The sequence below is a fragment of the Gambusia affinis genome, linkage group LG14, assembly GCF_019740435.1.
Source record: "Gambusia affinis linkage group LG14, SWU_Gaff_1.0, whole genome shotgun sequence".
Classification (NCBI taxonomy): Eukaryota; Metazoa; Chordata; class Actinopteri; order Cyprinodontiformes; family Poeciliidae; genus Gambusia; species Gambusia affinis.
This window is the reverse complement of record NC_057881.1, coordinates 20,496,622-20,509,038: the sequence shown is the minus strand read 5'-3', so window position 1 is coordinate 20,509,038 and position 12,417 is coordinate 20,496,622. Positions and strand designations below refer to the sequence as shown.

The following is a 12,417-nucleotide window of genomic DNA, read 5'->3' as shown; positions in this document are numbered from 1 at the left end:
GTTACAGACTGTGACAAACAGGGTCTGACCGGCGCTGTAAAAGCTCTGCATTAAGAACCATCTGCCTGCTGAACTTGGACTCATAAATCTGCTGCTACTTTCAGAAACCCTCCTTTCAAAAGGATTCTAGATGTGAAAGCCGTTGCAAATGTTTTCAGTTTTTATTCATTTTCCCATCTTGGTAACATTATCCAACTCGCGCTGATGTGCTGTTTTGTGGCACCTGGCTGATGTTTTTACTCATTTAATGTGCGCATTTGAACAGAAGACGGCTTTACTTACCCCCAATTCTGCAAAGCGAGGTTTATTTGTAATCGCTTTTATTAAAAATAAGGAAAATAAAGTCAAGGTAGCTACGCTTATTCGTCTTTGCTGCTTAGTTGGTCCAGCCTGGAGTGAAATCTTCTCTAAAATGCACGAACAGAATGCTAGAGTGTGAGTGCAGGTAACGCAACTCACAATCATTTTAGTAATCAATTAATCTGATTAATTAATCAGATTTTTAAAAATGGCACATTCTGCAGATTTTTCATTTAACCACGTAAACCTTGTTTTATGCTATGTCAGAAATACATTACAAGATGCTAATAAACAAACAAATAAATACATTTTTTCAATAAAAAAAAACCATTTTATTGCCTAAAGTGCAATAACAGCATTTCTTTATTGTACCTTTGATCATTTGTAGTTCAGGATGCATTCACAGCGGAATAAATACTTCTAACATGAGAAGAGCTCGGCCCTCTCTGTTGGACTTAATACAGTGTAAAGCTGATGTGTTGATTATATCTTGGATTAATCAATTAATAGTTTGATTGCAAAAGATGCTTAATAGGAATTTTTCTTTTAAACAAAATTTTATTTTGAATAGGAAAAACTATGCCTCTTGAGGAGTTTTGGGTATTGCCAGACAATTTTTTTCCCTTAAATAAAAAATGCATTTTTTTTTACAGCTTTGTTGTAATTACTGCTCTGAGTGGGATTTTTTTTTTCCATGAGTCTGTACGCTCCAGTTAGCGATTAATCAACTACTAAATTAGTTGACGATTATTTCAATAACCGATTCATCAAGATTATTCCGATTGATCGTTTCAGTCCCACTTTCAAACCGCAGCTCTCTTAATCTGTATGTTTTGGTGCTAAAGCAATACTACAGTGTTCTGTCTTATTTTTACCCACAAGAAAATCACATCAATGGGAAACTTTACCCGATGCAGGCCAGTTCAACTTCTGTATATTCAAATTCCCCAGAGTTTAGCTTGTTTTCATTAAAAACTTCTGTTTATGATGTCAGTCTTTATAAATGTGTCCATGCAGGAAGCAACCTTAGACTAATAACTCTCTTAAAACTTTCAACTTCCACGTGTTTAAGCTTAGTAACAATAGAAACAAGCCGCGTCTTCTGTACTTCCATTCTTCCTAAACTGCAGCTCCTGTTGGCATGTCTGCCTGACTCGGTGTGTGTGTGTGTGTGTGTGTGTGTGTGTGTGTGTGTGTGTGTGTGTGTGTGTGTGTGTGTGTGCATGTTCTCGCTTCAGTACATGAGTAATGTCGACTCGTGGTGCAAGGCGTGCGGTGAGGTGGACTTGCCCTCCGAGCTGCAGGACCTGGAAGATGCAATTCACCACCACCAAGGCCTGTATGAGCACATCACAGCTGCCTACTCTGAGGTAAAACACTCTGCAGAAATGTACCTGAAGTAACACTGTTGCTTCATAGTATCCCCTTTGAGGTTTGCCTCAGTCGCACTGGGAAACAAATTCTGGTATTTAGTTCTGTGTAAATGTGATGCTCTGCTTGGAAAAAGTGGTAGTGGCTATTTCTGCCAGGTTTCATTTTTAAAAACGTTCTCTTATGTTGGAGCTTGGCTCGTGCAAGGCAGAAAAAGTCACAATGGTTTGTCGATGGATGTCGGTCCCCAGTTTTTGTTTACCTTCAAACATTGTAGCAGCCTGTTTACCACAGATGGCTGTGAGAACGGGACTGTGTTTGACTTCAAATTGAGACCAATTTTAAGAAACACAGCTGTTAAATGTGGAAATGTTCTCCATTAGAAAGAGAACGAAACCTATAACTAAACATAGTACTCCATTCTGAACATCCAGAACTTTTTTTTTTTTTTTTTTGGTTAATTCTGTTTTTAGGATGAAACACAAGAACCTGAACTGAACGTTCTAAAACCTCTTGTGGTTTGGTGATTCTGGGGAGGATTATATTTTCTGTTTTTTCAAAGTTCCTACAGACATTTGTTGTGATTTGGCGCTATACAAATAAACTTTCAGTTCAGTTGAACATTTATAAAGTGTTCAATTGAGCCCAATCTGGCTCTTGTTCTAAATGTAGAGCTCAGTTTCATATCATATCATACCAAGTGGAAGAAAAATAGGTTTGTGTTTTTTTTAATCCTCCAAATCATAGATGCCTAAAAACAAATTACTAATTAAAATGTTAATTTGTATCAAACAAAATCCGGTGTGACAAATTTCCTTCAGAACTCAACGAGTTGCTAACTAGAAAAGATTTAATTTTCATCCCTCCTCACATCAAAGTATAGTATTGGCAGCATTATGCTGTGGGGATGCTTTTGCTTATCAGGGAGAGTTGATCGTTTTAATGAAGCCAATTTAGTGGATCTGGGGAAAGTTAAAGGGATATGAATTGTTGTACCTCCTGTTTATATAAAGATGCCGTAAATAAAACATGTGAAGTATTTACTTCTTGCAGAACTGCTGCCTTAAGATAGTAAATAATTATTCAAATATGTAATAAATGTGCCCATCAAAAGGATTTTGTTCTGGTTGTGGATGTTTAGCGTTGTTTTAGCGTTCTCCTTCTGAGTAAAAATGTGCAAACATTTATTCAGGTGAGTCAGGATGGGAAAGCCCTGCTAGACAAGCTGCAGCGACCTTTGACCCCGGGCAGCGCCGACTCACTAACGGCTTCAGCCAACTACTCCAAGGCCGTGCACCACGTCCTGGACATCATCCACGAGGTGCTGCACCACCAGAGGCAGCTGGAAAACATCTGGCAGCACCGCAAAGTGCGCCTGCACCAGCGCCTGCAGCTGTGCGTCTTTCAGCAGGACGTCCAACAGGTACGACGCACCGATGCACGCAGGATGATGCATTCGGAGCATCATCATCATCATCATCATCCTTCTTCTTCTTTTTTTTTTTTTTTATACATACATATACCAAAAGGATTGCAAGGCGATGTAGTGAGTGGAAGTCTGCAGCTGCAGTCTGGAGCTTGCCTTCATCACGGAGTCCAAATATGATAATGCAGTTCCTGCCTGACAAAAGCAAAAAACAGAAAAAAAAAAAAAATCAAACCCTGTGGCTGCTTCCGAGTGTGTTGACATGGCAACTGTTGCTGCGGTAACCGAACTGGGTCATATGTCCGTGCAGATGGTGTTCCTCCATTCACATCGTAGCTGAATGCAGGACAGAGAGCGTTTGGGAGCAGGCTCAGAGTTAGTTTTTTTTGTTTTTTTTTAAACAGAACACGACTTTACTTAGCATCTTAACAGTTCCAACACTCAGCAACTCCGCTTTCACAGCGCGCCCCCTGGTGGTCGCCCCTTGCTCAGTCGCTCCCGGCTCCTGGGTGAATCCGGTGTGTTTTTTTCCTCCCAGGTTTTGGACTGGATAGAAAACCACGGCGAGGCCTTCCTCAGCAAACACACGGGTGTGGGAAAGTCCCTCCACCGAGCCCGAGCGCTGCAGAAACGCCACGAGGACTTTGAGGAAGTGGCTCAGGTCTGTGTCTGGATTATAATTAACACAGAGATGCATTGCAGCCCTAACTGTTCACCTTAAACATCTAAACATCTGCAAGCCAGGAATATTACTCAACTATTATTATTGCTTTTATTTTAGAAATAAAATGAAACCTGTTTGTTACTGTGAGTTTTTCTACGTTTGTTTAATTATTTAAGAAATTACTTTCTTCAGATGTAAAATCTCAATGAATTTAATTTTAAAAAATCATCTGTAAAATCAGCCTCTTGATACTCTGCCTCCTGTTTCTGTTTGTTGTCTCAACATCTCTCTCTTCCTCTTCACTTCATTATCATCATCATCATCATCTGCATATCCTGTTTTTCACTTTGCTCCTCAGTGCCTCCGTCTCTTTCATAACAGACGTTTTGCTCGTTTCACGCTGCCCCCTTGTTAAAACCCACCTCTCTGTCTTTGTCTCCGTCTCTCCGTAGAACACTTACACCAATGCGGATAAGCTCCTGGAGGCGGCCGAGCAGCTGGCCCAGACGGGAGAGTGCGACCCGGAGGAGATCTACCAGGCCGCCCACCAGCTCGAAGACAGAATCCAAGACTTTGTCCGGCGCGTGGAGCAGCGCAAAGTCTTGCTGGACATGTCTGTCGCCTTCCACACGCACGTCAAAGAGGTGGGCAGGGGGACGGTGACACAGCGCTGAAGTGGATGGTGGGCTGTGTGCTTGTACCGATGAGATGAGAGCTCTCTGAGGGAGGCAAAAAAAAAAGAAAATACCTGTTGAAACGAAGCGTGGAGTACATTACATGTTCAGTCCTATTAGTGAGAGAAATATATATAAATATTTTAGTGTAGGTATGTCTGTAGGGTCGGTTTTGTGTATAGATATCCAGCTTTACGTTTTTAAATACTATGATTTACTGTGTGGTTACATGGACATTAAAAACCAAACACAGGATTGTCTGTCATGAGAAAAAAAGCTGCTGCCTAAGCTGATGTCTGTGTACGTCTCCAGCTGTGGACGTGGCTGGAGGAACTGCAGAAGGAGCTGCTGGACGACGTTTACGCCGAGTCCGTGGAGGCCGTCCAGGACCTGATTAAGCGCTTCGGCCAGCAACAGCAGACCACGCTGCAGGTCACCGTCAACGTCATCAAGGAGGGAGAGGACCTCATCCAGCAGCTCAGGTGCAGACAGACAGACAGGCCTAATGCTTGAGATTTGTTCTTATGTTCCTCCCTCTTCCCTCCCAATTTCTCTTTACCTGTCTGTACTCTGAGGCACGTCTGTGTCAAAAATACTAAGTGACGACTCTCTTTCATTTTATCTCTTCAGGACACATTTTGATGTCTTTTTCTCTATACTTGTAGAGACAGAAATGAGAACCCTAACTAAGTGTGCTGTAAAAGTGATGAGAGGACAGTTATTTTATATTTCCCACACCTTTTTTTTTTTTTTTACATTTTGTCACATTGGAGCTACAAAATTAAAGGCTTTTTATTGAGAGGTTTATGTAATAGACCAATGCAAAGTAGAAGTAGAAAGAAAAATGGTTTTCAAAATATTTGATTAGAAATATTTACTAGATTTTCACATTCTGTCCTTCTTAAACAATACTTAGTAGAATCACTTTTTGTCTTTTCAAGTTTCTCACAGCTTTTGACATCTAGAGACTTAATATTTCTTCTCTATGAAATAATTCTAGCTGAGTCACATTAGATGAAGAGCTTCTGTTTTAATTCTTACCACAAACTCTTCTCAGCTTGAGTAAGGTCAAGACTGTTCCTTGGCCATTTAAACATTTCAATGTGCTTTGAGCTAAATCATTGGATTCTATCTCTATATTTATGTTTAGTAGAATAGCACAATGTGCAAAATTGTGGTTGCATAGGACTTCTTTAGCACAATATCTGGTAGGTTGTTACAATTGCATGTTTTTATGTTCAACTAGTTCAGCTAGTTCATATGTTAAATATAACACATTTATAAATACTGAAGCTCCCTGGAGGTCATTTTTAACAATCTGATAAGGGGAAAAATGGGCAAGTGAGGAAAACATGGTTTAAATGTAAGCAATATTAAAAATGTAATATTCAACAGTAATAATATCATGTGCTTTTAATAACTTGCTAAGTCTGGTCTAGGTTATTTGTGTAATAAATTTCAGCGACCAGGCAGTTCAAAGTGCTTTACGTCATCTACATCTAGACATTAGTCCTTTAATCTTGGAAATATTCTTCTCTTCAGGTGATAAAAGGCTGACTTTATAACTGTCTTTATGTGTGCTTGAACGTTCAGTCTAAAACTGTCCTCGGCTGGAAAGTTTAGACACTATTTACCCAAGTAAATCGGAGTATAACAGTCGTCTTTGATGCTTGTCTTCTTCATCCTAGCTCCAATTCTGCCTGAATTGGAGCTACGATCCATGATGTAGTGGATTTGTAATTTGAAATAAACGTGTCAACACTCATCAAAGCTAAATATACGCTAAGAGAAATCTCCCTAGAACAACAAAAACGGCAAGAGGCGGCGTGAGAGAGGTGGATGCGGCTGTCCAGCTTTATTTTTATGCAGAGGATGTTCCAGTGCCTCTCCTCACTCCCTCTTTTCTCTTTGTGCTCACCACCCTCTCCCTGGTGACTTGGCTCCACAGCGGGTTCTTACATAAGACCACTTTTATAAACGTGTGTCTAATTGTGCGTCGAGTCTCTCTCTCTCTCCCTCCCTCTCAGAGAGGCAACTGTAGCTTCACACACCTTCTGTATGTAGGACTGAGCTGTTGGAGTGCACAACATGTTCTCCACCAACACCACCTCATCATAATTAGCCTTTTTGTGAAACCACTTGTGGATTTATATTTCAAGTAAACAGCCGATTAGCAAATTAGCGATAGCTTTAGACTTTTTTTTCTTTTTTTTTTTCCATTCTAGCGCTGCCGCAGCATTTTATACCAGCACAGCACTTTCCAGAGCAGCTCGCCCTGACTGGCATGATGCCCTGCAGGATCCTTTATGGCTCCTCAGAGCTGCACTCTGCAGATTATGGCTTAATTGCGAGTGTTTTTTCTTCCAGGGACTCTGCCATCTCCAGCAACAAGACGCCCCACAATAGCTCCATCAACCACATCGAGAGCGTCCTCCAGCAGCTGGACGAGGCCCAGGCTCAGATGGAGGAGCTCTTCCAGGAGAGAAAGATCAAGCTGGATCTCTTCCTCCAGCTCCGCATCTTTGAGAGAGACGCCATTGATGTAAGGGAGAAATTGTGAAACTGTGTGCTGTAAATAATAATATGCATTTTTAAAAAGTTGGAGAATGATTTTATGATGTCACAGGGACGCATTGTAGTGTTTGGAGTTAGCAGTTAACCTCCCAATACTTCTCAGCCAGCTTGCCTGAAACGATTAATCGTGATTAATAGATTATTGAAAAAGTTGTCATTGAACTTAGTGATTGATTAATCATTTATTGGCACATACAGACAAAAAATGCCATTTGGTGAAAGAATGACTGCTAAAACTGTGCAAAAATATAAACATTTTTAATTCAAGTTTTAAAAAAAACAAAATAAGATTGTAAATATGTTTAACTTTGCAATACATTGGGATGAGAATTCTTCTCTTATAGTATCGTGAAACTCGTTTGTAATCCTTCGTCAGATCATCTCAGACTTGGAGTCGTGGAACGAGGAGCTGACGGGTCAGAAGAGCGACTTTGACACAGAGGACTTGACGATGGCTGAGCAGCGGCTCCAGCACCACGCCGACAAGGCCCTGACCATGAACAACCTGACGTTTGACGTCATCCACCAGGGGCAGGAGCTGCTGCAGTACGTCAACGAAGTCCAGGCGTCTGGTGAGCTCCTGCCTGCATTCACACCTGTAAAGAACCTCAGGTCTTTGACCCATTGACAAGTTTTGTTAGATTATGGACATGTTGCATGATACTGTTTATATCAGGAAGATTTGTTCATGCACACAACACTGGAGGGCAGAAAGAAGTCTCAGTAGAATGATTCTGTTAACAAAATAAAACCTGAAGATGTAGGGATTATTAATTTAGTGCAGTGCACCACAGGAAAAGGGAAAATAATGCAGAAAAACCGTTGAACGACTCAAAACAACTATTTTATTTAATTTTTTCACTCTCTACGCTACACACAAGCCTGTTGCCACAGCAACTGATTGATAACAGCTCCATTAGTGTACCAAGGTTCAACAAGAAAAACCCAGAAAGATTTCCCACACAGCAAACAGAACATTCAGTGTGTTACTGTATCACGTCTTCAGGCTTGATATTTATTTTGCGATTCTTAATAAGTGATTGTTTGAGCACAGCTGTGGCTGATTAGCAGCTAATTTAAACATCAGCTGTGCTGATCTGCCAGAGTTGGTATGTGAGTGGGCTTAATTCTTTTAACTAAACAGAAACGAACCAAATTCCACAGCAGATCAACGTGTTAAGGTTGTCAAAGTCAAGCTAGCATATCTGACCTACTTCCTTCTCCCCCTGTATTCGTTTTAATTAACACTCTTTCCTGACCCGTGAAATGTGACATCATTGGACCTTGTTATCTTGTTGTCATTGTGTTGACAATTAGTAGCTAAGCACTATGTCCCCTTTTCTTTTATATATATCACACATTTAAGATGTAGCGCGTCCTTCCCTGTGGACAGGTTTTTGCCCTCCAGCAGGGAGATGGGAACAAGATTTTGGACACATTATATTGAATCGTGTCTGTAAAGTTTTTGTTTTTTTGTTGTTGTTGTTGTTCTTTTCCCTTCTCATTTATTTGCTGCCCCACATTATATGTGAGTGTTTGGCCGCCCCTCATCATCAGGCTGAGGGTTCCTGCAGGCTGCAGCTCGTGTTCAGCTCAGTGTTGCTACAGATTTCTGTGTTGGCTCCATTAGTTTTCTTGTGTAGGTGTCCTGGGTCAGATTCACTCAGAGCTGGTGATGAGAGGCACCCACTCACCAACCATAATAACTCACCTGTGAACCTAAATGCTAATAGGTGCTGTGTGAAAGCTCGCAAGGAGCGGCTGCATTATGCAACATGCAGTGAAAATATATAAACAGAATATTAATAATGTTGATCATTTTCAGATCCATAGATGTGAATTTCTGAAAAATAAATTTTTTTATGTTGATTTTATTCAGATAATTTCCTTATTCTTTGATTTTCTGCGACTTTTCTGTGAAAATGAAGGTATAACAAGACTTGGTTCGAAAACAGGGCTTTCTTAAATGGGGGCAATTTTATTTGTTTCAAAACTGTTGTAAAAAAGAGCAAGTTAACAGCTTCTCTGATCTTCAGACCTTCTTAGATCAGTTCTAAGTACATTGTATGTGTTTATCCTCACTTTCTACGCTACACACAGGCCTGTTGCCACAGCAACTGATTGATAACAGCTCCATTAGTGTATCAAGATTGAACAAGAAAAACCCAGAAACATTTCCCACACAACAAACAGAACATTCAGTCCATTACTGAATGTACCGTAATGTAACATGTAACAGTACATCTAGCATGTACTGTTACTCACATAGCATATACAGTTACTCATCTAGCATGTACTGTTACTCATCTAGCATGTACTGTTACATGCCAAATACTTGCAAGTATTTGGCAATTACTGTTTTTCTTGGTTGAGTTTTTACAAGCCTTTTTTTACAAGTGTGACCGGGTCGCTGGTAGTCAGGTCTTCTCATGCCCAATCGAGGCTCATGTGACCGTCCCGTCTCTGTGCAGGCGTGGAATTACTGTGTGATCGCGATGTGGACATGGCCACGCGGGTTCAGGATTTACTGGAGTTCCTCCATGAGAAGCAGCGAGAGCTGGACCTGGCAGCAGAGCAGCACCGCCGCCACCTGGAGCAGTGCGTCCAGCTGAGGCACCTGCAGGCTGAAGTCAAGCAGGTCGGACTCGCACACAGTGGCTGCGTCGTGCCGTCAGAGTTTTAAGTAGATACAAATGAAGTGTTAAGCTTTGTGAACCTTCCTCAGGTTCTGGGCTGGATTCGAAACGGTGAATCGATGCTCAACGCCGGTCTAATCACGGCCAGCTCCCTGCTGGAGGCGGAGCAACTGCAGCGGGAACACGAACAGTTCCAACACGCCATTGAGGTAAAGCAGCGCTTGATATTCCCATTATTTCAGTTGTCTGCTCAGATTTCACTAAAACCTCCTCTTTTCGTCTTGTCCCTTTGCAGAAGACCCACCAGAGTGCCCTGCAGGTCCAGCAGAAGGCGGAGGCTCTGCTGCAGGCCAACCACTACGACATGGACCTGATCAGAGACTGTGCAGAGAACGTGGCTTCCCACTGGCAGCAGCTCATGCTGAAGATGGAGGACCGACTGAAGCTGGTCAATGCCTCCGTGGCTTTCTACAAAACATCTGAACAGGTGGGAGACCCAATCACACTTCTTTCTTTCTTTGTTTTTATTTCTACTAAGAGGAAACTGTTGCATTTTTTTAATAGGACAAGCAAAATTTGTTAATGTATGTTAGTAGGAGAAATAAGATAAACAACGCTGCAGGGGAAAAAGTTGACACAAAAAGTTTTTATGACTTTGATGCTTAAAAACAGTAAACAAAAAGTTTCTGTTTATTTGTTTAAATGATGAATAACCTGCGTGAGTTTTTCTTTCTGTGGTTTGTGGTGGTTGTAGCTGTTTATGATAATGACTCTTGGGGTGTAAAATACTGATAAAAATACTGTCATAATTTTTATTAATTGAAAAATAAATGTGTTGCTATAAAATCTTTTTTTTTTTCTTTCTTTGACTTTTTTTCTTCTTTTTCTTCCCGTATTACCTTTTTCTTTCTTTTGTTCTTCCTTTACTTCTTTATTTCTCTCTCTTTGTTTCGCTTTCTTACTTTCTTTGTGTCTCTCTTCCTTTCTTTTTTCTTCATTTTTTTTATTACTTCATTAGTCCTGCCTTATATCTACAAAACAGTATCCTATATAAAAAACCTGATACTGTAAAAGTATAAATAAAATGTTAAAACATGAATCCCAGCTGCTGTTTCTGTCCATTTAAAGCACTGCTCTGCGTCTCTGGCTGACTTTGTGTGTTCAGGTGTGCAGCGTGCTGGAGAGCCTGGAGCAGGAGTACAAGAGGGAGGAGGACTGGTGCGGAGGGGCTGACAAACTGGGACCCAACTGTGAGACGGACCATGTGACCCCCATGATCAGTAAGCACCTGGAACAGAAGGAGGCGTTCCTCAAGGTACGACACAGCATGTGAAAATGAAACCAAATCAAGTCTTTGGTCACACTTCTGCTCTGACGTTGTGTGTTTCTGCCAGGCTTGCACTCTGGCCAGAAGAAACGCGGACGTCTTCCTGAAGTACATGCACAGGAACAGCGTCAACATGCCGGGGATGCTGAGCCACGTCAAGGCGCCGGAACAGCAGGTTAAAAGTAAGTGCTGGATAATTTCCTGAAGGGAGCTGAGGCCGCATTCACACAGCAGGTTTTGATGCTCAATTCCAGATTTTTTATTTTTGTTTGTTTGCTTTTTTAATTTTTTTATGTTTTTTTGGCCTGGTCGTTTATAGTATTAAATAATGTGAGCGAAATGATTTACGTCCCCAAAGTGACTCAGAACATCGTCACACAGCACAGGGCTGTTTATAGAAATAACAGTAAATAATAGAAATTTTAAAGTTTATTCAGCATTTCGCAGCTGACAGTCTCATCACAAGATCATAACAAGACAAAGAAAAAAAAAAAACACAACTAATGGCGATGGCCTCATGTGGAGCGTCGACTTCTATGGGAAAACCTGTTTGGATGCGAAGTTGGAGCCAGAAGTGGTGAGATTGTGATGTGATGCAGTTCAGTGACGCAGACGTCTTTCAGAATTTCATAATTATAATTCTGAGCCATTGATTACGTTCAATCTGTCTTCTTCTGGCACAGAATTATGACACGTCTCACAGAAATGACGTAAAAGTCGGATAAAATGCAACATGGCCGTTCAGGCAGCAGACGCCTTGACAACAATTATATACGTTTCTGATTCCGAACGACAGAAGGGGCATAATTTGGATTTTTCTGAGCGTGAAAAGATAGTCATTTAGTTGTTCAGACTGTTGTGAAAAAGACAGGTATCGGTCATATTTGCAGGCTTTTTGAATGCAGTGTTAGTATTTATTTATTTTGGTGTAATGCAAAGATGTTTTAGTCAGCCTAAACAGAAAGCCAGTTAAATTATTAATACAGTGATTGCTTAGGAAAAATGTCTGAAATCAAAAAGGAAATGGAAAATAATTAACACTAGTTATATTCAAGCAGGATGACATTTTTAACTGGTTATGCTGCAAGTTAATTGTTCATGAAGACTCAGGGTTCCTAATTGGAAAAACTGGTAAAAGTAATGCAATTGATTTACGTACTAGTCATATGTGGATAAGTATAAACAGTGAAATAATTTACACTACTTCTAAAATCTTTCAGATTTAACCAGTCTGTTGCAGAGTAAAACATCTCCACTGAAATCATTCCTGCTTGTTTTGTGTTCAGACATCCTGAACGAGCTGCTGCAGCGGGAAAACAGAGTTCTGCATTTCTGGACCATGAGGAAGCGGCGACTGGACCAGTGTCAGCAGTACGTGGTGTTTGAACGCAGCGCCAAACAGGTACACCAAACACATCCAGAGCCAGAAACCTGGACACCTGATG

The 12,417-nt window shown here is 40.9% G+C and overlaps 1 protein-coding gene across 4 annotated transcripts in view; it reads left to right on the top strand.

Annotated features, from left to right (window-relative positions):
• LOC122844105 (triple functional domain protein) overlaps positions 1–12,417 on the top strand; it is an 81,230-nt gene that overhangs the window by 43,867 nt on the left and 24,946 nt on the right. For all 4 annotated transcript variants that reach the window (XM_044139304.1, XM_044139303.1, XM_044139301.1 and 1 more), the window contains exons 11-23: positions 1,539–1,670; positions 2,864–3,094; positions 3,636–3,758; positions 4,214–4,405; positions 4,748–4,917; positions 6,803–6,977; positions 7,386–7,581; positions 9,481–9,647; positions 9,735–9,854; positions 9,941–10,132; positions 10,811–10,960; positions 11,040–11,154; positions 12,259–12,374. In XM_044139304.1, the coding sequence (XP_043995239.1) occupies positions 1,539–1,670; positions 2,864–3,094; positions 3,636–3,758; positions 4,214–4,405; positions 4,748–4,917; positions 6,803–6,977; positions 7,386–7,581; positions 9,481–9,647; positions 9,735–9,854; positions 9,941–10,132; positions 10,811–10,960; positions 11,040–11,154; positions 12,259–12,374 (2,079 nt within the window). The remainder of the gene's footprint in view (positions 1–1,538; positions 1,671–2,863; positions 3,095–3,635; positions 3,759–4,213; positions 4,406–4,747; positions 4,918–6,802; positions 6,978–7,385; positions 7,582–9,480; positions 9,648–9,734; positions 9,855–9,940; positions 10,133–10,810; positions 10,961–11,039; positions 11,155–12,258; positions 12,375–12,417) is intronic.